The 26539-nt window shown below is 42.9% G+C and overlaps 1 protein-coding gene across 1 annotated transcript in view; it reads right to left on the reverse strand.

Annotated features, from left to right (window-relative positions):
- Window positions 1–26539, reverse strand: part of SH3RF3 (SH3 domain containing ring finger 3) — a 120237-nt gene that overhangs the window by 18159 nt on the left and 75539 nt on the right. The window contains exons 6-8 of the mRNA XM_039714497.1: window positions 25516–25686; window positions 22019–22269; window positions 17648–17952 (exon numbers count right to left, since the gene is read on the reverse strand). Coding sequence (XP_039570431.1) covers window positions 17648–17952; window positions 22019–22269; window positions 25516–25686 — 727 coding nt within the window. The remainder of the gene's footprint in view (window positions 1–17647; window positions 17953–22018; window positions 22270–25515; window positions 25687–26539) is intronic.

A 26539-nucleotide genomic window follows, 5' to 3' on the forward strand; every position in this document is an offset into this window, starting at 1 on the left:
CTTGCATCGAAACAGCAGATCATATTTTGGATTATGTCTCTGAGAAAAAAAAGCTATCTGGGTTTTTTAAATCTTTAAATTATTTGACTTGAGATTTTGATAGTCATTCAAAAAGCCCTGACAAAACCCCTGAACCAATAGCACCTCAAAAGGAAGCTTCAGGTCTGAAATATCTTTGGATATGTATTTATCATGTGCAATTTGCCACTATTTCTCATGAGGCATTGCTGACATACTGAACAAGACAACAGCAATTACTTACTACACAATTTCTTCTGATTTTAGGGAAAGACTAGTCTGATATCATATATTGTATGGAAATACTTGCCAAAGATTTAGTTTTTAATGGAGACAACTGCTCCTGGCCACAATCTCAGTATACATGCTACAATGCCAAGAAACAAAAACGATTTTAGGATCATAATATCTTAAGCTTTTAAATTCCAGTGACAGTAACATGCATACAGATGTGCACAAAATATTATATTTATTTATTATTAATTTGAAGATAGATACTATTAAAAATAGGGGAAAATAAGTAAAATGTCTTGCTAGACCTGACTAGGAATTTTAAATGTTTTGAAAACAAAACTGAGAATAAGAAATTAGTGTTCAGGTCCCAGTACAGCAAAGCACATAGGCACTTCATCATGTGCTTCTGCTGAACTGAGGCAGATTCAAGGCTCTAGAGACTAAAAAAAGAGATAGAGAGGGAATCTAAAAATATATTTCAATATTCAATTTAGATGGAATATTAGATCTTTCAAACACTGGAGCAAAGTTAAAGGCTAGCTCAAAGGAAAGAAAAAACCAAAACCAACTGAAGAGGAAGCAGAGAGTCTCAGCTATCATTAAGCTTCCTGGAGGCTGCTGAATTCAGAAGAGGTATAAGGTAAGAGACTCTGACAGGGTTAAGGATGAATGAGGTACACATGATCTGCTCTACTGATACTGTAGCAGTTTTAGTGCTACTTTTTCGTGGGAACGGCTGAAACACAGCACAGGGAGTTGAAAACTACTGCTGTGATGAGGTAACTCAAAATCGTGCACAGATAAACTGAAATGCAAAGAAAAGAAGTGAAACTGAAATGCATCACCAAAGAAGTGATGAGACCATGGTTCTCAAGAAGAATGTGTGACATTTCCATTTACTTCCAAGCAGTCACCTTCTCCAGAACTGAGGTTTGATGGATACGTTTTAGTCCTAATTTTAGTCCACATCTTCCTTTGATGTGTGAGCAACCTCTTTGGTGCACAAAATAAAGAAGTAGGTCTGATATCCTTGTACATTTGACATTCAACTTCTTTCTTTGCTCAGCAATCTACTGGATTTCAATTATCCTACAAGTAAGGGAAATTCAGCTCAAAGCACGGCGATCTCCCCTGTGTGCTCCAGTCTCCTGCCCACCACACTGCCTACATGGAGAGGTATTAAATATGTACTTTCTTGGAAAGCAGAAAACTGACAGGAAATACTGACCTACAAAATCCCTTCTGGTGGAGAAGATACTTGGGAAATTGATTTTTTCCCACAGTACAGGAATTAGGGGGAACCTAAATGAGATTATCAGGCAAATGGTTGAAACGAAAAAATAGGAAGCACTTTTTCAAACAACACATAATTAAATGGAGACTTCATGCATATTGTATTGTGGAAGCCAAAAGTATGAAGAGGTTCAAAGGGGATTAGACAAATTAATGGAGAACAGACCTAGCAAGGGCTATTAAAAAGTGGTATGAATCCAAACTCTGCTTCAGTAAATCCCAACAGGTAAATGAAACAGTACTTGGAGCACACACAGGGTAACTCCACCTTGCTATAAAGAGACCGTAAAAACAGTAACATTCTCAGAATTATTGCTATGCAAAAAAATTTAGGTATTTTGGCAAAAGTTTAGGAAACAGGACAAAACCAGGAATGAGTCCTCCCCTGTGCCCTCTCAGCTTTGGGAAATCAGCTGTTCAGGGACTTCCTCAGCTGTAGGAGTCTGAGAGAGGGCAAAAGGCAGCCATCAGGATGCAGTGTCAGCCAAAGAAGAGACACAGAGAGTTGGGAACCGCAGCCCCAGAGCACTTTCACAGCCCTGAAACTGCTGTTTGGATTCCTCAGCTCCATCTCTGCTGTGCAAACCTCAGATCCAGGGCTGCTGCACTCACACTGCACCAAGGAGCCACAAAAGTACTGGTGACATGGCTGACAAGGCCCTATTCCTTCTTGGATACCAGTTTGCTTCCTAACCTGACATTGCACCACCTTTTCACATGCCAAGGGCTTCCTTGAGGCTACCATGGGGGTCTCCTACACTATGATACACTGTGTCTTGAAGACCTACCCTAATCTGAAGCCTAGAAATGTTACACCTCTGTTTTAATACATATCAAGGTGCCTAAATGATTTAGGCAACTGTGATTGATGAACTACTTTCTAGAGAATTGCAGCAAAACAGCTAGACAGACCATGAGCATTCTTGTGAAACTTTAGGCTGATTTATTCAAATTAGAGGATAATCCATCACAGCTTGACTGACAGCACAGGATTCTGAAATGAGAAAAAGATGTACAATTAAATTAACTGCTAGATGAACTACTTAAAATTAATGTTTCTAAATAAGATGGTTTAGACTGACTGGTTAGCTTGCTGCTCCTTGTCTCTCATAAGGAAGTGAAAACGATTTACTGGCCCTGGGAAGCACTGGGAGCAACACTCAGATTTTGCAGTAAGCCAGAGCAACCTCACTCACTGAACACCTGAATGAAAGAGAAGGCACAATGTGCTTTGACATATTTTAGTCTTACACGTGGTTGGCTCTGGCTCTACCCATTCATGAGGGATAGATTTTGTTTCAGAAGCAAACAGTTAAAATTGCTTGGCCTTCCTTTGTAATCTTGTTAAATGACAGGCAAGTGACACTTGTACTTTTATGGAAAGCAGAAACATGAGGGTAAATGGTTTGGATTAGTGGAAGCCGTCTTGTGCTTTATCCCTGATGTATCTATTCCCGCTTGGTTGATCTTGTTCGAGCAGCTGTGCCACCTCAGGCTGTAATTTCAGCACTTCCAACAAACCACGTGGATTGGGCTGGCCTGCACTTAGAGGGAAGATTGCTTGTGGATAGGTCAGGTATCACAGGAGGTATATTTTCCTCTCAAAATCAATTCCCCACTGGAAGAAAAAGAAGGTCTGTCAGTGGACAGTGCAAAATTGCCAGAATTTGTGTGTATACTCATTATGGTGAAATAATTCCTTCCAAGGATGAAACAGCTCCTAAAAGATGCATTTAGCTGGAGACAGAGGAGTCAGCTGAGACTGACAATACATCACACTTGCATGGACTGTGGCCTAGAGGGGATCAAAGCAGAAGATCCTCTTGCCTCTATTTCTGAAAATTATCTGGGCTTTGCACTGCTGCTTTGGCAGCCTGGACTGAGCGAGGCACAGGAATGAGAAGGACCCTGATGGTCCTCAGATGGTCTGAAATTTTAGAAGCAGGTCTGTGACACCATCAAAGCCACAAGCATAAACATTTCTTTCTGAAGGCTGACCTCTAGTTTTGGCAGTTATCACAGCATCAAATCTGAGCATTCCCCAAACATTTCTGATTTATTTCATTCATTAAAAACATCAAGCCTTGTACCTACTCCCTCCTACCATCATGACAGCACATCTCAAACAATGCATTACTACTAACACACTCAAGCTGATGGCATCTGTTCTGGGTGTAAGAGAAGCTCAGCCCCTGAGCACACAGGGGTGTGCAGGGAGTCACAGGTGCTATTTTTCCATGGGCATCACAGGCCTCACTGGGATGACTCTTGCACAGGGACAGAACTATTGTCTTGCACATTGATGTGTGATCAATTACTGAAGTGCTTAAGCTTTGCAGGCAAAGCAGCTGAGGTTTCTGTAGCCTCCCCTGTCAGCTGTGTTACAGGCATTTTCATTCTTACTGTATTTCCAAGCAGCCCTGTGAATTACTCCCAGGACAAACTAAGATGGCTGAAGTAGTTTTCTCTCATGAAGTTCAATTGATCAAGTATACTCTTTAAAAATGAAGAAAGAAACTCAGAATAATTTTAAAGTATTGCAAAGAAAGTGGCTATCAGTGTCAGAGGAATGACCAGGCATGTAACTGACAATTTATTTGGTAAAGTCACCAAGGAACTGTCACTGTCCAAATGCCACAACAGTTGGGTTTTAATTACTAGCGAACTTTGTCATGGCAAAAAGCTTGCTTTCTCAAGTCTTGGCAGCACATGTCATAAGAGCATCCACTCTCAGCAAAACCAAATATTTCGTATTTTTTCCTAGTTTTATCTTTTTTTCTGCTTAAAAAATACAGCCCCCCCTTTGCTTAAAATGCTCTATACTAAAGACAGATCTTTAGGAATATAAAATTCCTCTTTGTTAAATTAAAGTGCATAGCAAGAAGGATCAGCAATGAGAAGCAGAGCTAGCCAAAGGGAATAACTAGAGCATAAGCAGGGAAGGAGAGCCAATAGCGCTGTGACTTTTTTTTTCGCTTTTGTACTAACCCTGGTTTTACTTTGGTACCCTGGCCCTCCATTTACCTTCCCTTCATTTGTCTGTTTAGCCCTCTTCTTTTTCCCTGCCACATGACCTGCAGATACAACCATGAATGAGATGCAACTGAGTTACACTGATTTAACTAATCACCACTTGTCGCGTGTGCTACCCAAGCCAATGTTCTCCATTGCCTTATTCTATCCCAACTATGAGACAAAACATGTTAGCTCAAATGTCAGGCTTAAACTGATTTGGGTAACCCAAGATGTGTGAGGATATGCTTTATGCCAGAGCTGACAGTAGGGTAGTATCAGTGATGCACCCAGTGAGAAGCAGCTCACACAGGCTGCACACAGACTCACACCTGTAACCTCAAGTGCTCTCTGAACACAAACGTGTTGCATGTCTGGATGCTATGCAATAAGGCAGTGACATCTGGTTGGTGTTTTCATTTGCAACTACTGCAGAAATAATTACCAATGACAGCACATATACAGCATATTCCTCTTCACTCTGCCAGCTAGTTGACTGATGCAGAAGAGGCCGGTGTGACCCAAAATAAATGGTGAATCCTGCCAACCAATGGAAAGAAATGGTCAATTTTAACATGTAAGATAAAAATGCTTCTGTGAAGATGTTGGGCAAATATATCCCACATCTGAAAATGATGGAAACTATATAAAGATAAAATCACTACTGCACTGGAGCAGAAATGACAGCTTTGTCATTCCATCTCTGAGCCTGCCTACCACAGATGAAGATGAAACACCCTTTAAACAAGTCAGATAACGGTGCAAAACTGCAGGGCTTGATTGACAGACTGGCAGGCTTTCTGATTTTCATTTTAGCAAAGCAGAGAGGGCAAACATTAACTTATAATTGTCCCATCCTCAATTTGATCCTGGTTGATTGGAATGTCTCTGCCTATAAAGATAACAGAATTAGTAGTCCATCAGTTAAGCAACCATGACTTCTATTCAAGGTCCTGTACTATGATTACTTTGCTGTATCTGACAATCTTCCCAGAGCAGAGTAGGCAATATGATGAATATCTTGCACTCTTCTTCCTGCCAGAACAGCAATGTGTTTGTTTGAGGACCCCCTTCCAGTCTCCCTCTTTTTAATTCAGCAGTATTCATGCTGCTTCAGAATTCCAACTACAGATAACCAGATGCTACCAGTTGCTTTGCAATGTTTTCCAGTTAATGATTTTCTGTCAAACCATGAGGACATTTCAAGTAGGTACCATCAGGGCTTGTCTCAGCCCCAGTGCTAGTCAATCTTTCCATTAATTACTTGCTATGTGAGCTACTGAGTGTATTCTAAAACCAGCAGTGGACACTGAGCTGATTGAGTCCCCAAGCAGTGTCCTGGTTTTACCTGGGACACAGTTAATTTTCTTCAAAGTGGCTTGTACAGTGCTGTCTTTTGGATTTGTCACCACACAACGGTAATAACACACCCTGTTTTAGTTAGCAAGCAGCCCTTGCACATTGTTAAGGCCTTTTCTGCCTCCCACCTACCCCACCAACAAGGGGCTGGGGGTGCAGTCAGGGACACAGCCAGGACAGCTGACCCCAAGTGACCAAAGGGATACCCCAGACCATGTGGTGTCACGCTCAGCAATTGAAAGCCTGAGCAAGAGGTAGAAAGTGGGGCACATTCAGGGTGATGGTCTTTGTCATCCCAAGTCACCATTACTGTAACAAGAGCTGAAGATCTCCCTGTCAGTGGGAAATGGTGAGTAAATTCCCTGTTTTGCTTTGCTCGTGTGAGCAGTTTTTGCTTTACCTATTGAAGTATCTTTATCTCATTCCATGAGTTTTCTCACTTTTACTGATTCTTTCCCCTTTCCCACTGTGGCAGGGAGTGAGTGAGTGGTTGTGTAATTCTAATTTGCCTGCCAGGGTTAATCCACAACAGCAAGATTAACAGGGTAAAAATTCAAAACAATTTTCCTAAAATGGAGAAATGATCCCAAATCACCATAATGAAATCTGCAAAGACAAGCATGATATGCAACTGCTAGGAATAAGAAATCAAATGCACACTGCAATATGAGGAGTGACTGGCCAGCCAGCAGCTCTGAAAAGAAGTTACACAGGATCACAAACTGGGAGTTAGTCAAGATGCTGTTGTGAAAAAGACAAGCTTTATCTGAAAAACAACTTATATATAAGTAATGGAAAGTGCTTATTCCACCCTAATTTGCACTAACAAGATCTCAGCACAACTCCACTACTCTACTTTAAGACTGCAGCAAGCTGAAGACTGCCCAGAGAAGAGATGAAAGTGTAATCAGAGGTCTAGAAAACATTACTATGAAGAAAGGCAAGGAACTGGGCTCTGTGAGGTTGCAAGAAGAGAATTCTCAAGGACTAAACACATTATTAGTTCTCTGACCTGTGAAAGGCTGTCAAGAGAAAGCTGATCAGCAGCTCTATCTGGAGCAAGACATGAAGAAACAACATTGAGTTATAACCATTAAATATTTGTGAAGGATAATAGGGAATCTTCTGACCTGAGGAATATGAAAGGACAGGAATGATTGTTCAGGGAAGTTGCGTGAAGAAAGGCAAGGAACTGGGCTCCGTGAGGTTGCAAGAAGAGAATTCTCAAGGACTAAACACATTATTAGTTCTCTAACCTGTGAACGGCTGTCAAGAGAAAGCTGATCAGCAGTTTCATCTGGAGCAAGACATGAAGAAGCAAGACTGAGTTATAACCATGAAAGATTTGTTAATAGGGAATAGGGATAATAGGGAATTTTCTGACCTGAGGAATATGAAAGGATTGTTCAGGGAAGTTGCAGAACTGTCTTAACAGAACAATTTCAAGAAAAGTTAGACATCTGTGGTGGGAAGTCGGTATCCACCTGATTTCCTCACAGCTGATGAATGGAAATCCATTGCAGGCTTCAGGGTTGAAAGGACAGGAATGATTGTTCAGGGAAGTTGCGGAACTGTCTTAACAGAACAATTTCAAGAAAAGTTGAAAAGTTCCCATCTGTGGTGGGAAGTCAGCATCCACCTGACTTCCTCATAGCTGATGAATAGAAATTCATTCCAGGCTTTGGGGGGGCCACCATCCTACTACCTCTCCTGTGCCACTGTCTCTGCTGGCCAGTTGTATCTCTTAGCCAGGTTTACTCTAAGTCTGCCAACCAGGAGTATCTGGCTTGGATATAAAAGCTATCCAGAAAAATTTTTGAAGTTGGAAAATCAGTTCCCCCTTTTATGTCCTGGTCAAAACCTAGCTTATGCATTTCCCTTGCCAGAGCAGGGACCATTGTGTTGAGAGGATCTGCCTGCCTGACCTCCTCCCTTTTCTGTCTCAAAACTAAAGATATGAAAAACAACATGACATTGTACAGGAGGGAACAGAGATCTCTGAGGTCATAAAAAAAGCCACCTAGTTCCATTAAAAAATATACTGGTTCTGGACTGATCATGAATTGGGACAAAAAACTACAGCAGAGGAAATGTACTTTACTACAAAATAAGTTGGCCATGGACTTGCATTAAATTACTTTTTCTGTCCCTGAGGTATCTGGGGATGAAGCCCAATGCCAATCTGCTTCCAGTCTGCTGAATACAGTGATCTGAGACTGAAGGTTAGTATTACAGCTTCTGTAGTATTAACTTACAGAAGCATGTCAGTGAATATGAACCAAACAAAATATATGCAAAAAAAGGCAAGGCAACAGGTTGAGTTCTGCCTTTATAATAAATTGCTTTTTAGAAGGTTGACTGCTTGACACACTAAATTAATCGATTACAGGCAGCCTGCAGATGTAGTGTCAGAAAAGTGACTTTTGCATGGTATGCTTTTTGAATTCCTGAGACTGATCTTTTCTCCAGAGGGCAAAATAGTAAAATTTTTTCTTTTTCAGTCCTTCAGAGACGGTAACCGGCTCCATGTCTTCACTTGGTCTGAAGAGAATTACTAGATGCTTAAGACATTACAGTCAGTCTGGGTTGTCATTTTTTTCTACTGAAAGTGGCTTTACCATTTGGCAAAAGAAAGGCCGAGGGTTTGTACATTTTAATGCTACTTCTGCAATATGATTAATAAGCAAAAGTGTACAAAGTAAGAATATCCCTTTGCTACAACTTGGTTATACCCTCAAGTTCCATAACAAAAATAGAAACATGCCACAGATATTTGTTGACTGTTTCAACATGCTATTCCTACAGTATTGATGTTTTGTCAGAAATGGCAATTTCTTTCAGTTTACGTAATTCTTCTAGTAGAGTTTGCTGAAAGATTTCTGCATTGATTGTAGATATTTTAACCCACCTTGGAAACAGAAACATGGGCACTGAAAAGTTGATTAGAGACAATTTTCACAGGAAATCCAGGCTTTGTCTCCATAAAAAAACTGCATTGGCACTTAAATTTCTTGCAGCTAAGTGAACAATCTCTGTTGCCTCTTGGTGGTTTAAGACTTACTGGCTTGTGAATTCACAGTTGGAAAACCACTGAAGAAAACAAATGAGTCCTGAATGTGTGGGATGCCAAGATGCCACCAACTCTGACACACTTCAAGTTGTTTCATTGTTTTCGTGGCTTCCAGCTTCCTACTCTGTTTTTCTGTTGGAATGGTTTCATCCTGCATGTCTTCCTTCCTGAGAGTGGTGGGGTAGTGTCAGCTTATGCCAGCTCTGTGTGTTACTGCTTCAAGCAGAAAGGAGAACTGTGGGGACAGGAAGATCATTCACCGTCTGGGCTTTTTAACCCATGCATGGGGGCTGGGACCTTGATGCCATGAGGGAATGAGAGACCAAAGCATGTTCTTCAGGAATAGGGCAGGGAGAGGGCAGAAGCCACGAGGGGATGCTCAGCTGCAGAGCTGTGTGGTCTGGGATGGGGATTGGCCCCTACGATCCCGCGACAGGCGGAATGTGTCAATGTCTCACACTGATAGCACAAGAGCGCTTACATTTCACCCGACTAATCCAAGGACGTACTTGCCATCCCCACCCACAGCCTGGCCCCATCCAGCCATCTGGTCCTGCATGATTTCTTCTGCAGGCAGGGGAATGCCATGGGAACGCCAGTGCCGGGATGCTCACACACAGACACACACTCGCACACACATACGCCTCCAGCCTTCTGCTTCCAGTGCTCCCTTGCATGCTCTTTCTTTTGTCAGTTCTACTTTCTTCCTCAGGATTTAGCAAAAGCTCCTGGGTCCTCTGTGCTATAAAATTAGGTCTCTACAGGTGCCAGGAGAATTCTGTGCCTTGGCATCCAAACAGCTTCATCTCCAGTTAGTAGATAAACTGAATTTCCTCTTGAATTTAAAGCACTCTCCATTTTCTCTTCCCCGGGATCCACTTCCCCTTAAGGCCATAGAATGCAGCACAGAACCACTCAAAAGAGTGTTAGAGAAATCCACTGCGGACACTTGAGAAATCCTGTGACAGCACTGTGAGGCAGATAAGCAGAGGCGGGAGGAAAGGAGAGAAAAAAGGAATAGCTTTCGGAGACTGCTTGGCAGCAAAGTCAGCGCTTGAAATATCTGTGGGGAGTTTGAAAGCATTTCCTAACATCAAAAATGTGAGGAAGAAAAAGAAATTTTGATCAATGACTTATTGCCCTTGATCTAAGCAAAAGAATCCTAGCCAGTCAGAAATAACAGAAATCTGTTTTATTGTAAAGCTTAAGTTTTCTATGTTTTGACAGCTGGGGCTCATGCTTTTGGCTGGGTAATTTGCCAGCTTTAAAATATTCATCACTGAGTTGCCAGGTTTTTGTCCTTTCAAACTGAGCTCTAACGATGAAGGAGAAGGTGCTGGAGAGATTTTAAGCATGAATTTTCTGCCCTAAAACATAACTTTGTGGCCTGAGTTCACATGACCAGAAAAAGAGGTTTCCACTCCCTGGCCAAGTTTCTGGTGAATCACTTGCTGGTCACTGAGCCAAGATTCACTTTCTGGAGCATGGGAAGCAGTGATGAAGACAGTCCCCTTCCCTTTGTTGAGAGGAAATGGATTAACAGTACGTACTCTGTGCACAAATCTTGAAAGAACTGAACTAAAATTCCAGACTAAAGCATCCTTAGCAAGAAACAAACTGGAACACCTTACACTGAAAAGTCATACCTGATTCCGAAAATGATCAGTGAAATGCTGGTGTTGGTGGCTCCTGGATCAACTCAGATGTCATACTCAGAGTATTCAGCAAAATTAGTGTCAAAGAATTTATTCTTTTTGATGCAAACCTTTAGATTATTATTCCAATGTTCCTCCCTCTTACTGCATCCTACACTTACTCTCAGAATTCAATTCAGGCTTCTGGTCTTGTGCATTTTTTTTATTGCTATGTCTTGCACTGTTTTAATTTCATCACTCAATTGTTATTATTCCATTTCACACCTGTGCAACTTAGTGGGCTTTCTTAGATGAACATAAGGGAAATATTTTTCCCAAACTGAAAAATGTTAAATAATTTCATATCTGCTAAGAAGACTAAATTCCTCTTCCAGAAACTCAGGGTCAGCCTTATAGACTTGGTATCTGAAAAACCTGCTTGCATCAACTCTGTCCTTAGCTTCCTCTACTCGTCACAGGTGACCACTATTTTTGTCACATCATTTTATATCTACAAAGTCCTTGCAAGTGCTCAACACTTCACTTTTGAGACTGATCTTCCATTTTCTGGATAAGGAATTAAAATGTCTTTGGGGATATGAAGTGATAACATATCCCTTTCAGTCAGGGACAAGTTAATATGAGAACAAGTTGCAAGGCAGAGACTAAGAATAAGTAAAAACTGAAAGTGCAAAACTGTGTAGGATCTGGTTCTTCAGGCAGTTTCAGGTTGACCATCTGATAGCTTAATTGGACAGCTAATGTGAATTAAGGTCAAAGAGCATCTCAAGAGTTTATGAAGCCAAATTTCTAAAGGCCCTTTGATCTAGTCTCCGATACTTCATAAAGCCAGGGTGGGCAACTAAGTCCACAGGCAGGAGGCCTGCACTGAGGGATGTTGCCAGGCAGGACTGGGCACTGGGCTGCAATTTAGGAGAAGGATGAGAAAGGCACTGACAGGAAGGGGGAGTGGTGGAGAGGGAAGTCTCTCTGCTCATTTCTATTCTGGCATAAAAGACAAGGTTAAGATTTAGCAATAAACCTATGTCTGCATCCATTAACCTTTGTGAGTTTGGCTTATATCGGCTTCCTGCTCTATTCTGCACTGGTGCAGCCTCACGTGAAGTTCTGTGTGCAATTTTGGGCCCATAATATCAGAAACATATAAAGCTATTAGAGGACATACCATGAAGATGGTAAAGAGTCTTGAGGGGAAGTCACATGAGGAGCTTCTGAGGTAACTTATCTCATCCTGGAGAATGAGATGAGACCTCACAGCAGTTTACTCTTCCTCATGAAGAGCAGTGCAGGGGCACGTACTGATCTCTTCTCTCTTGTGCTCAGTGACAGGACCTGAGGCAATGGCCTGAAGTTGTGCCAGAGGAGGTCTAGGTTGGAAATCAGGAAAAATTTCTTCACCCAGAAGCAGTGCAGGGGCACGTACTGATCTCTTCTCTCTTGTGCTCAGTGACAGGACCTGAGGCAATGGCCTGAAGTTGTGCCAGGGGAGGTCTAGGTTGGAAATCAGGAAAAGTTTCTTCACCCAGAGAGTGGCTGGGCACTGCAACAGGCTCCCCAGGGAAGCGGTCACAGAACCAGCATAAGTGGCTGGGCACTGCAACAGGCTCCCCAGGGAAGTGGTCACAGAACCAGCACGAGAGAGTTCAAGAAGCGTTTGGACAGTGCTCCCGAGTACGAGTGGTGTGCATCTTGGGGTTGTCCTGTTCAGGGCCAAGAGTTGAACTTTATGATCCTTGTTGGTCCCTTCCAACTCATGATATTTTATGATTCTATGAACTAACACTAACCCAGGACAACACAGGAGCATGGTTTGTGCCACACCACTTACCAGGACTGTTCTTGATGAGCAGTCTGGATATAGCCATCCTATTTTGGGCAAAAAATAAAAAAAAAGCATCGAAGCATGGATACAAGTCATGCAGAGACATCTGCAGGGCCAGAAAATAGGCCTTGGCTTGTTCTGTTTTGCAATGTAGTTCTCACACCAGCATCATGCCAAACATACTGTATCATTTGAGGAATGCATTTATTCTGAGCAGGACTGATACTTGAGAAAGTGAGTGACACTGGTGAAAACAGACAGATGTTTACTGATTTAGTCTTCACATGCAAAACTGTTGGTGTGTGTTCAAAGTAATTTTCTGAAGATGTATCTCTTCCTATCTTAACATCAGGAAACAGCAGCCTAGTGTATTTTCCCATTTGTTGTGACTTGTTAATCTAGATCCAGTATATATTCCAGGGACACAGTTCCTAAATTTAAAGCTGCAAACAGACTTGTTCTCTCAGCATACTTGTAAGAAATGTTTAATTTTACATTGCCAATTTTCAAATATTTCTATACTCTGGCTAGGTAAAACAGTAAGGAATTGCTGTAACACAGTGACGAATTAATGACTTGCTTGATAGCGCAAGCTCTTATTTTCCTCTCTGTCAGCTCTTGGGCCAGACATTTTGGAAGAGTTTAATCAAAATCCTCATCAAAAGCCAAATGACTGGATTTTAAAGAAAGTTTAATTACAGTGGTCAAACCACCCAGCATGATTTGCTTGATTTGATTAACATAATGAGGAGCTCATTTAATGAGAAATGCATTAATTCATTCAAACAAGTGGTTTTATCAGTGGTATTAAGCATCAACCCAGATTATGTACAGCAGAAACTATTAGAGCAAAAATTGAGCAAGGTCAAAGCAGTAGTCATACCGTAATTACAAGCTCTTAGCTGTAATCTACCAGTTGAACTGGGTAGTAGTCCTGCCCAAAAAAAGCAGGATCCCTATTTTAAAAAGCCCCCAAACCATACAGTTTTGCTCCAGTTCCACAGCTGAGATCTCCATCTCTTTCTTTCAGATGTTCAGAAGATTTGGGAAGTGGGACTGAATTTTTTGACTTTCAGATCTGCACTACACATGCAGATATTAGTAACAAATGACAAAGAGCTCAAAGGAACCCTGCTAGCACTCCACAACCCTAAAGGAAATGGATGTTGTTCTTTTGCTCTTTGTTTTATCTCCCTCCTGACCCTCTGATGTCTTAGGAATGCTCCCATCCCTAACCTGTCATAGAGTGACTCTGGGGAAAAATTAACATTTTACTTCTGGGGAAAGGAACCTCCTTTTTGGAAAAGGAAAAAAAAAGAAAATCCTCAAATGGGAAGTATTAGAGAAAAAGAAGAAAGAGTCTCCTTTACACGTTCCTCTTTTCCACTGCCTTCTTTAAATACATTTCACACCCTATATTTCAACTTTTTTGTTTCAGGACCCCTTCCTCTGGGCTTTGCACAGCACCCTTCACCTGGACCCTCCACTGGCACCCCTTCTCTGGTGCTCCCTGCTCTATCTCCCAGCAGCTGCCAATGCTCTTCTCTTCTCTCTCCTATGCTGCCCTGACCACCCTTACCTTCTTGACTTCTGCCGTGCTCCCTCACCTTTACTGAGGCCACTTGGCATTCCTGCAGTGTCTGTGCTGCCCCTGCGGGAGCCGCCTTTCCTGCTGCTTCCCACTGTGCCCATACAGCACTGAAACTTCTTTGATTTTCAAGTGCTCTACTTCTCAGCCTGCTTGGCTGCCAGACTACTTTCCAAGTACTGTTGCACAGTGGACTTCAGCACTGTCTATGGCACAGTTTTTCATCAGCTACTATCAGCAGCTGGTAAAGGAGACCATGCTCAAAACTGTTCCTAAGGAGGCTGGTCAAGGAGCTGAGATGTGGAGTCCAAGCCCAGTTGCAGATGGGATACTCCAGGATTAGATGATACCAACAAGTGAAGACTGGTATGGAGGCAGAATTTTACCTCCTGATTAAGTCAGCAGGAACATGACAGTAAGACACTATTATCGGGGTACCTAAATGAATGTAAGTATCAAGGTTCACCTGCAGCTTTGGAAATTTGGATCAAGATCTTCAAGAAATAAGCTGAAGCAGAGAACTAGGGATGTCAAAAAACAGACGTAAGGATTTATTTGCTATATTAACAGATAATGAACACAAAAATCATTCATGCTGATCTGAAAACTGTAATCCTTAGGATTATTTCTGCCAGTTGCCTTTAAACCACAAGGAAATGAGTAAAAGTTGAAATTGGAGTCCCTTGATTTTAGAGAAATCGTGGCATTTGCCTATATGTGACTGCTGCACACCAACAGGAACCTGTGATATTGGCATATAAACGTTTGCACAGAGGAAAGCATTAACAGTGATGATTACACCCTGACCCAGCATGGCTACTCCCAAGTTGAAGTTAGTTCCGTCTTGGAACAAGCAACACAAACAGCATACATGGACTTACTGCAGAAGCTGCCCCTTGGTGTCACATTTAGTATCCCTGAGTGGAATTTATGGGAAATCATAAAACATAAATTTTTACAAGATCTTGTCTTAAAACACTTTCCCCCACTATCTCCCAACTCAGCCTTCAAGCAGACAATCAACATTACTGAAGTTATAATCTGAAGAAAATTCCCCAAGGACTAATATATCTCACCATACTAGAGTGATAAATGCAAAAAATGCAATTTATCTCCACAGCCCTCAAAAGAATCAGGAAAAACAATGGATCCTCATCATGTCCATCTCTGAATGCAAACTACTTCCTATGAACTATGTGCCCTCTGTACCACAGTGAACTCACACCAACAATTCCTGCATGAAAGAAGACCATGGTTAATAACAACAAAATGTTTCCTAAACCAGTTATTCTCTGATCATTCAGCTTTTTCCTCAATGATATCCTACAAAAGACACTGGAAAGACTAAACGAGGATTAAAGTCAACAACTTCATGGGACACCAAAAACTGTTGATTCTAACGACAACACTAATTTTATGACACATTACAATTTACATCACATATGACTTGCTAATCTCAGTTTCTCAGGAGATAATTACCTGTGCATTTCTTCCATCCTGTGTTCAATGGAGCTGAAGACCTTATTACCTCTCGTCTTACTAACTTCCCCTCTGCTTCTTTCATCTCAAAATACCTGACTGATTAATATAATGAAACTGAACTCAAAAAAATTGCTTCTGATCTTTGCTTATCTGGCAGCTTGCTAGCTACGTCCCTCCTGTTTTTCCTCCTCAATATTTTCTGATTTTTTCCTTTTATGTGTACTGATAACAGATACTGCCTTTCTCCACTGATATTCCCTCTGAGTGTTATGACACTTTCCTATTTACTAAAAAAGCTGTCCAAACAACCTTCACTCTGAAAATATCAAGCCCTTTTACAATTATGGTTCCAGTTCAGACTCACAGATGCCTTTCTGAATAGTTACATGGCTTTCCTTCTGGCATTATCCAAGCTCTGAATTTCTTCAAAGAAATATTTGGGCTTAGCAAAGAGTAAGACAACTTATCTGGCCAAACATCAGTCACTATTTCTAAAAGGAAAGGAAACATTGCTAATTCAGATCTTTCTAAAATGAAAGTGAACTATAACATGGACAAGATTCAGGAATATGTTGTTCAGCTGGGGCAGCTATGTATTGCCCAACTGAGGCAGAAATGACAATTTTTACTGTCACTTCTCTCTGATACTTCCCAGATAGTGAACTGGTTTTTGGTAACATCCATTGCAATGATGTTGTCTATTATTTCCTTCTCCCCTCCATGCATCGAGATCAAAACCTTCTTAACTTTACTTCTCTGAATCCAATTCAGTAACTTTAGGCTGTAACAGCTTGGGAAAGATTAACCAGTATCTCAGGACTGTCCTCGACATAATTTTGCCTACAGACTTGCAGTGTGCAGTACCACATGAATTAAAATATATGGACCTATCACTTAATGCGTTTTAGGAAGTAATAAACAAGCCAGAACACAATGCTCTGAGGCACTGTGCAGCTTTACCACCTCCTGCCAAATGCTGTTCCCTTCCTTGGACTTGCAGAAGCAGCAGGTGTTGTTCTGCTTCCACCACATGCAGATCTTGACGCACATCTGAGAGCTGTTCTTTGTAAGCAAGTACCTAAACATCACATCCAGGGCAGAATTTCTACCCTTCCTCTTTCACCAAAATGCATTCAGAGAAGATTCAAGACAGGATTAAGGAAAGCATTTTAAAACTTGTATTCCTCATTTTGTGCAGCTAGGGGTTATCTGTGGCCCGGAGGACACATGAGACCTGCCACCTCAGGATTACCATGTAGAAGGAAACTGTTTACTCCATACGTGTCTGTCACCATGGAAAAGCTCAGGGAACATATGGAAAGGATTTTTTTCAGGTTCAAAGGAAAAGCAGGCCCCCACATCTCTTCCTCCTACTCAGATACAAACCAGGATCTTGCTCTGCTAGCCAGTACAGAGATAATCTTCAGCATTGATGTACGGAACTGCTGACACAAGGTAAACATTTGGGAAAAGCAAAATATTTGCCAAGACTAAAAGGCTGGGTGCTTAAAGCAGCTCTCCTCGCTGGCTTTCCTTAGCAAGGTGTGCCAGGGAACATGTACCCAGCTGTCGGCCCACTGCTGGCTCCTAAGATATTGACCCTACAGTACACTGTACCTACACCCCATTGAGCAGCATCCCATTGCTGCCTTCTCTTTTGGCTGTGCCACTGCAATGAGAGTTTCTTGAAGAAATTGAGATGTTTCTGGAAGAGCCAAACAGCTCCTACCCCTCAGGAGCCAGTGTTTGGCTGTGCCTGAGGCACCTGCTGTGTGGCTGGTGCCACCACCAGCCTCTTTGACACAGGGAGGCAGACGGATTCTGACACAGCCACCCGGCTCTGATGGCCAAGAGCCCGCTACAACACCCCGCTGCACCACTGCAAACGTACAGATCTCGGCGCTGACCAGCGGCAAAAACACACAAATTCAGCCCGTCCAGCCTTGTTTCCCATCCGCGAGCAGGTAACACGAGAGTGCTGTTGAGCATGGTGGTGGGGGGAAAGATGAGGTGCGGAAATAGTGTGAGATGAGGATGCCCAAGCCGTCTGGCGATGGAAGCCAGTTTTTGCAGGGTACCTCCTCAGGGATGCGGCAGCAGCACGGGGCCCTTACCTTCTCGTTCTTCCTCTCGTCGGCTTTGCCGGCAGGCCCGGGCGCGGCGGGGCCGCCCAGGGCCGCGCTGCCCACGTCCCCGTTGAGGTGCGCGGCGCTGACGTTGGGCGGGGTGATGGCGGCGGCGGCGGAGGTGAGCGGGATGAGGGGCCGGGCCCCCGGGGCGGGCGGCTGGTGGCCGTGCTGCGGGGACACGGCGGGGTGCGGCCGAATGGCCGCGGCGGGCAGGCGGGAGGGCGAGCTGGGCGTCCGCAGAGGCGAGACCGTGGCCGTGGGTCGCTCCGGGGCCGGCACTGCCGGGTGCGCTGCGGGAGGAGCAGAGAGCACGGTTAAATTGCCCTCGCACGGCCTCGACGGGCCCTTCAGGGGCCACAGCTCGCTTGGGCAGGGCACGGTGTCAACACCACCGCGGTTCGATCCCCTGAGGGACCGTGCACTCGAAGGGTTGGTTGGCATCGGTGATCCGTGTGGGTTCCTTCCAACTCAGCATGTTCTGTGATCCTGTGAAGGTGCCAAGGGCCCGATGGGTGTATAAGCTCTGAGCCTTTGCCCAGGATATATCACCCTGCAAGTTTTTTGTGGCTAATTCCCCTCCTGGCTGCAAAGCCCTGTCCGAAGTCAGCAAAATTGGCTTGTTTTCCCCAGCGATGCCACTGGGGAATGGCATTCACTACCCCTGCCCGTGCCTGGAAATAAATACCTAACCTGCTGTCTTTTAAAAATACATTATCTCGTTCCAGCTGAGCTGTTTTCTGCACCCCCAGGCCCTTCTCCTAAGGTGATCGGTTCTGGAGCAATGCAACACGGGACCTACGGGGTTAGCCCAGATGATCCACGCTGCAGACAGCAGTTACAAAAGGAGGTGTCTTGTTTCAGCCCTAACAAAATGATCAACATCACATCACTGTGCTGCACAGGATAAATTAAGCAGAAATTCACCAGAGGATTTCTGAGCTCAGCCTCCTCTCTGCCAGCAAAGTCCCTAAGGGACTATGCAGTGCCTTTTAGTCTGGCTGCTCCTGCTAAGCAAACCCTGCCTGCAAGCAGTGGGAACCAGGAATTAGAGCTCGTCCATTTAAGGGTGACTGTGACACACTGATGAGGTCAGCTCCCCAGGGATTCCAGAGCGTGTTGCATGCTTCAGGATGCAAAAAATGTGACAAAGCTCTGGGTCCATTTCCACAATGATGGCTGTTTTCTGACTTCCAGCTTGGTTGATTGCTTAGGTGTTACCTAAATACAGCTCCACTTTGAGTATGTGCAGCCTAAAGGCTGAGTCCTTACTCAGACATTCCCTCACATAAATTATTCAAAAATACGAAAGTGCCCATTTCATAAATGATTTGAAGGTTTCATAATCTTGTTTAGTTCTGTCTCAGTGCAAAATTTAACCACTGTCTTAGTGCATTTTAACCTCTGAACATTTTTCTGAGCACAACATGCTCACTCACCCCACAATAGACTCTATTTTGGTCAGGTTATTCATCTGGGATGTGAAAACATAGAATGTGATCATTGCACTATTCTCTTATGTGGAGAACAACTCTGGAAAGCCATTAATTCCCTTTACATGAGCCAGTACAGCTTCATGGTTGGTCTGGTTGAACTACATCCATTCCTGACAAAAAAACTTTGACTCCAGCAAATCACATTTTCTTTAACCAAGTTGCATTTTACTGGAAAACTTCTGACTGACTTTGATCTGTCATTTTCTGACAAATTCATCTGAAGGACAAACTTTTATGCAGCTGGAGCTCACTCAATCTATAACTAAACAACTCAAACCACTAGTTTCTATCCCTGTGGTTATCAGTGGCACCCATTACAGGGATTAGATTGATAGAGTGCCATTAATCATACTCACTACACCAGCTGAGCACTCCTGCCAGGAGGGAATTTCATCTCCCAGCCTTCCACCCTATTTTCTCCTGTGATACTGAACATGATGGGCTAGTCATCATCAGATTTGCACCTCCAAAGTTTATATGATTCTCCCTTACAGAAGCTCCTTGACTCTATAACATCTTTTTTTACCAGTTTTATAGCAAATCAACTACACTATCTTTAGCCAGTCTGTAACTTGATATCAGTTTACCATGTAGCATGAGGAAGGCCCTAAAAGTTCTTATTTCAGATGCCTTCAAGACTATTTTTACTATTAGTCATCATCATCCCCTCCCAGGACTCCCAAGAACATGCACTGAAAGTGCAGCTCACTTCCAGAAAGCCAGTCAAAGTAGCCACTACTTATCTGGAAGTGATTCCCTCCTGATCTTCCCATTTGGAACCAGAGTGATAAGCAATTTTACTATGAGAAATCTAATTTTTTGGGGTTGGTTAAGCTTGTAGGATCTGTTTTGATAGGTTTTGAAATGTTGTTTGCAGGGAGCAATGGCTTTCCTAAATTTAGAGAGAAAGCACACTAAAGGAATTTTCTGCATGTACCTGGATGCGGAACACTGATTTGATAATCATATTAGGTACATTATCTCTTTCATGTATGACTTGGTGTTTCCAGACACAAAGGAAACATAAACCATGAGAAACTGTAAAAGAGATGGTCTGTGAAAAAACAGCTCTGAGCAGAGTTCTCACATTTTATTCTGTAGTTTCATCTGCTTACTGTTAGAATGTGTGCCTTTGCTCTGGGATCTCTGGATCTGGACTGTGCTGCATCAAACATGCTATTAATTAGCAATGCTCACTGAAGGCTATTTTTGTTCTACACCACTTGTATTTCGTTTTGGGTGTATTCCTACATTAGTGGCCTTGTAGAAAATTGATTTGTTACTCATGTATATTTCAAGCCAACAGAAATGTGATTTGAATACTGTGCCAGCTTGCCTCTCTTGGAAAGCTTTCCCAAAAGTCAGTGCATTGACCTGTCCTGCATGGGCTCTGGTCCACAGGATGCTGGTGAGGACAGCCATTATGTAGATAATTACTGATAATCATGAAAACTTCCTTTATGTGTCCTGGCAAAGATTTATTTAATTAAAACAACAATCTCATGACCCTTCTGGAAAGGCTGGAAAACTCTCTGCTTGGGAGGTTTTGGAATAGCTCTGTGGTCCCTTGATCACCCTGCCTGCCAGTGCTTTGGTATTTTTTAGAGATGTCAGTGACCTAGAGGAGCAGTCTTAAATCAGGGAAGCTGCTGGAGGTGTGGGGCAGAGCAATCTGTCACCTTGGTTTCGGGGGAGTCACTCTCCTGTTGACATGGGCACAAGAGGCATCAGGAGCACCTGAACACTTCCTAAGCACTGCGCCCAAAAGGGGACATTTTTGCCTTTGCATTGTGGGAGCAGGAGACCTTTTGGAAGGGTGTGACTTGAGAGAAAAGCAGCGCTTTCTGAAGTAGAGAAAAAGAGGATAAATTGATTATTCCCTGGTGTGACATGGATGCCATGTAAAGCCCTGCACTGTTTGTTGAGCAGAGGAGTCTCCACTGTTTGAGACTGACATTCTCAAGTATTTGATTACGTTTTCTTCCCTTTGGTCTGGACTGTGGAGGAGGTGAGATTAGATGGTCATCATCGTGCCTTCTGGCTTCAAAAGGTATGAATTCATGACTTACTCTGCAGGGCATTTCTCACTTGTGTTTGCTCTGTTTTATATCTAAGACCTCAGTTTTGAGCAGTCATTACTGATCTTTGTAAATACAATGGCTCACAACCCTATAAAATATCAGAAACAAAATGTTTTAAATTTTGCTGTATAAAGTCCCACCACAGGATTTGCTTTTACTTTATTCAACATCAGAAGCTGTTTAACATCAGGGAAAGGGGAATAAATTGTACTCTAGAAAATTGTGCTGCACATCAGAAAGGGAACCTAGAAAGAACAGAGGCCCCCTGGTGCAAGAAGCTCTTATTCTCACTTCAAAAGGGTGGCAGCAGTTTTCAGATCTTTTACTTTACCACTAACACAGGGTCCCATTCTGCCTAATAAATACCTTTCATCCCTGAAGCCCAATGAAATGCTTCTTAATTTCAAGGCATGTATTACTTGCTCTGCAATAAGGGCAGTATTTTTTTATCAGCAAGCCAACCGGACTCAGAACTGTTAATCTCCTTAATATACAGAGTGCTTGCTTTCACTCAGATAAATTGTATAAATATTTGTAAACACTACAATCTATTTCAGCTGTAGCAACAGAACAATCTGATAAACACAACGTGGTTCTCAGAGATCAATAGAAACCCATAAATATTGCAAGCAAAGAAAACATACTCCATCAGCAGTGGACAAACTCCACACTGGCTGGGCTGAAGCGAGGAAGAAAGCTGTGGGGACGGGCTCATTCTAGAGGGTTTCACGGGAGTGGGACACAGAGTCCTGCGGGGCAGGAGGCCCAGGGTGAGCACTTACCCATCTGCATGGCGCTGCGGGGCTGGCTGCCCGCCTGCTGCGCCGCGTACCTCAGGCAGTTACCCAGCTGCGGAGAGGCCACCTGCAGCTGCGCGTGCGTCGGGGGAGCAGTGATGGGGACAACTGGTCTGACAGCCGTGGTGGCGTTGCTGTGACCAGCCACAATGGGGTGGATGGCTCCTGGGGCTACTTTTGTTGTTGGAGCTCCTACAGCTCCGCTGTTCCTGGGCTGCCCAGCTCCCACTGGCACCCTGCATGGAAACAGACAAGTGCACAGTGTAAGCATGCTGCAGAGACCCCAATACCCAACGACAGTGCTGATAAGCACCCCCAGTTACTTAGGGGGTTTAACATGACACCCTGTCAGTTGTTAAAGTAAACTGAGGTATTGAAATATACTTATCTTTATTGGATCCATTTATAAGCACACTGGGGGATATTTTCACCCCTTTATTCTACAGGAAGAAGTGCAGGGTAAAAATAGAAAAGATAATTTTTCTCATCATGTCTTTTATTACTCTACATTTCTGTCTGAATAGTTTCTAGTAAAATCACAAATCTTAATTCAGAGGAAATGGGTATCTCCCAGATGTCATTCTGTGTGCCAGAGGCTATTTCACATGGAGTGATAATTAAAACAGACTCAGAGATCTTTTCTTTGGACCAAACCTGCATACAGCCCTACAGGGAGAAACAAAGGATAACACTAAATCTGTGTCTGGCTATGGAAGGGGACTGAGATGCTGCAGACTTGACTGTGCTTGGCTTGGCTGGACACTCACCCTATTGATGTAACCAGCCCTAGCTTAGACTTGCTAAGGGAATGCAACAGGGACAGGAATACAACTGACCTGAATGTAAATGAAGTCCAAATTGTTGTTGACACCTCTCTCACTCCTCACTTTTAACTGCATGCATAATTTGTATTTCACCTGAGTGGACAAGTAGACCTCAGAGGGAAGGGACAAGGCTTTTTCTCCTATGAATTTAGTTCAGAATACAGCATGTCTTGATTCTCTTACCACTGAGCTAAAAACTCTGACTAGGACAGTAGGACACTTAGGAAGATAGAAAGACATCAATGGACAAACTCAGCTGCTGCTGAGGAGCTCTTTCTCTGTGTTTCTTACTCAAGTTCCTGAATAATTTCCTTCCCCAGCTGTAGATGCCATAAAACAGATGAGATCATTTTGTGCTGTTTTCTTCTCCTGGGCTGCTTCTTGTGCCAAGATCCTCTTCCAGGAAAGGACAGCACAGGGGATATGAGGAAGATCAAAGTAAGGTGGAGGAAATGGAAATGAGGCAGTGCAAGTGTTTAGCAAGACAGGAGAAAATAACAGAAAAAGTGTTAAGAGTCAACTATGGAGTATAGAACTGGGAGAAACTCTGGGTCCCCAAGATTGCATGGGAAGACAGAGAGGAGAAGAGCAGAAAGGAGTATGTTGAACAATCTGGTCTGGTTCAGAGGACATGAGTGACAGAAGAAATAACCCTAAGAAAAGAATGAAAAGCCAAAAGAGTGGAATTCTGATGGAAAAAGACCAAATCACAGGCTGGAGGATATGGTCCAAAAAGGCAAAAAATAGCTATGCCTTCTGCCCAATCCTCCCTCCCCCTAAAGTCACCAGAGGAAAGACAACACTGTGGTGTCCTTGATTTGACTCATCTCATGGTGTGAGCTTTGCCTGGATTACGTTTTGCTAAATAAATCTGATTTTTTATTTTCTTAAATTTTTTTTTCTCTAAGTCCCCAGGTTGGGAAAAGCTGGGAATCCCACCAGATGGAAATCTTGACTGTCTGTCATCTGCTGTGAAGAGCTGGCAGGGTGGCAGGAAGGTTCAGCTGGAGCTGGCTTGGCCATCTGCACTAGATTCAGTTTGCCAGAAAAGCACATCTAACAGTCCACTGAGAGCAGTGTTCAGGCAAACATGCACACCAACAAGTACAGAAACTATCTGTGACTCCAGCACAGATGGATAGATTTTGGATGTGGCAAATAGTCTCTGCTGCCCTGTGCCTGTCTGCCCATCTACAGAGTTTTGTTCTTTTTCTATAATGCTCCACTCACACATGTGTTTTGGCAGCATATAAATCTAGTTCAGTGTCTTTAAATTCACAACTTCTTTTCCTTGGGTTTTGTAAGGTGTGTCAGAAAAAACATGTATGAATCTAATCCTCTGCTTTTCTGTCAAAGAGGAACAAAGTATGTTGAATGCAGTGCAAATAGGAGATTTTGTTGCTATCAGATTTTTATTGCTGTTCTCACTGAGCGTGATTTATACAGGAATTTAATTAGCCCACAGGATCATAAATATAATCATAATGATGCTTTCAGGTTTTGTGGAAAGCACTTTTGCCCTTTAGCACTTCTCTGCCTTGTTCTAGCTGTGACATGCTGCATTTAATAAAGTCTTGCTGATTCAGATAACCGACCCTTCAGCACAAACCTCCTTACTAATTAAGAGCTGAAGAGGCAAGGAGTGAAGGCAGCCAAGGGCTGCCAAGGTAAATACATTTCGGTTGATGAGCAGTGAAGAACCAGTGAATTAATATTTGGGGTTTCCTTACTGAAATCCAATATTAGGACTGTCAGCAGGCTTAGTTATTGCCTTCTGATCTGTTCTTAACTTTTGGTATTACTCAGAAAACGCACGTCAGACTTGACATAAACTTTAGATGCAACAAATCTGGATCAATTTTTCAAAATCAGCAGTGTCTGAGTTGTGAGGTGCCCTTTTCTGGAGAGGGGTCAAAGATGGTGGAGACAGTGTGCATGTGGGAGGAGACACTGAGGGCACATGAGAAGGAATGAGTTCAGTTTGCAAATCCACAGTTTCTCTAAAGGAGATATGGGCATACATATGCCAGCATTCACCTGCAAGGAACACGTAGGGCAAACAGTCTGGGACACAGAGATGGACTTTCTTCTCAGCTTCTCAGCTTTGATTTGGTATTGTCCAATACTGAACTCTGACAAATGGCATTCGTCCCTCAAAAATGCCTTTTTTCCTTTTCTCGTCTGCTGCAACTGAGGTGGGGGTAGGTAAAATCAGACAATTTACTTAACTCTCCTACCACTTCAGAATTTTAATTGTTCAAACATTACTCCAGATCCAAACCATCCTAGATCTCTGCTTTAAGAACAAAATCGACATGAGGAGCTACTGAAAAGCAAGCCACAAGCATTTCTTATTTTGTTACCTGTCCATTAGTTTTATAACAATAAAATCATTAGCCAACAGATTCTGTACAAAACACTGTACAATAGTAAAACCTACACCTATCAGAGGTTATAAATGTCATCATCTAATACAACTAGTGCAATCTTCTGAGGACATGGATAACTCAAATGCTACAACCAGCAAGTCTCATTACTGAAGTCCACAGTGCTACCAGAGAATTTCTGGAAGGGGAATGTGACTTAAAAGCAGAGCTACATTGTTTTCAGTGCCATCCAGAATCCCCCTCAGCCCCAGTACAGGCCAGTGGTCCTCACCTTGACACAGGTGTCACGTAGTTGCCGGGGAAGACACCGGACATGCCGCTCCTCAGAGACGTGCCCTTGAACCAGCCGTCCTGGCACTTCTCAATGACCCGGTACATCTCCCCTTTGCGTAGCTCCAGCTCGTCGTTCTTCTGAGGCTTGTAGGCATACAGGGCTAGGTAGCTGTGGGGACAGGTCACACAGGGACAAAGCACACAGATGACATCAACCACCACCTGTCCTGCTCCAACTCCAGCCCCACAGAGCAGAAAGTGCTGTTCAGAAGTTGTAGTTAAAAAGAGACATCATTACAGGCTGCTTCACAAACAAGGAAGGGCAGACTGGATTCTAAGACAATAAGGGAATAACTAATCAGAGTTAAAAGTAATTTAGAAGTTGATGAGACATGCTTCTCACTCAGGGCATAACCAAAGTGCCACAAAGCAGCACTGAAGTGAAGGACATAGCAAAGGTTTCAGAAAAACATGACAATTACAGTGACAGCCAGAGTAACAAGGGCTCGAGTAAGAGGGCTTTGCAAATCCTGACATCTGGAAGAAGTATACATTCATATGCTTCAGGATGGGATCCACCTCTTTTGTGGAGTTTAAGAAGAAAATTTTCTTGTGGGTAGGCTATTTCAAAAGCTTTTCTTGCAGCTTTCTCAATGCTATTTGTGCTGGCCAAGTTTAGAAACAACACACCAAATTGTTCTGATCTGGTATGGTAATTCTTGTACTATGTTGGTAAAACAAAAAGTGAGAAAGGGCCACATTCCGCAGGGGGAGGTTTTACTTAAGTAAGTGAAGGGGTAGAATTTGGTTTTGGATGTTTTGCATGCAAGTATTTAATAAATCTTTAATACAGGATCCAATATGTAGGACTTTTTATTTATTTAATTACAGCTTTTATTTATTCCCTTTGTTTAGAATCTTTCTATTTATCTCTCTTTTGTTCTTCTGTTAATACTTCAGGGATGTGTCTAGTGTTGTGAAATGACTACAGCTTAAAATCCCTGTAGAGACTCTCTCTGTTT

The sequence above is a fragment of the Passer montanus genome, unplaced genomic scaffold (genome assembly GCF_014805655.1).
Source record: "Passer montanus isolate IOZ18808 unplaced genomic scaffold, ASM1480565v1 scaffold3, whole genome shotgun sequence".
Taxonomy (NCBI): Eukaryota; Metazoa; Chordata; class Aves; order Passeriformes; family Passeridae; genus Passer; species Passer montanus.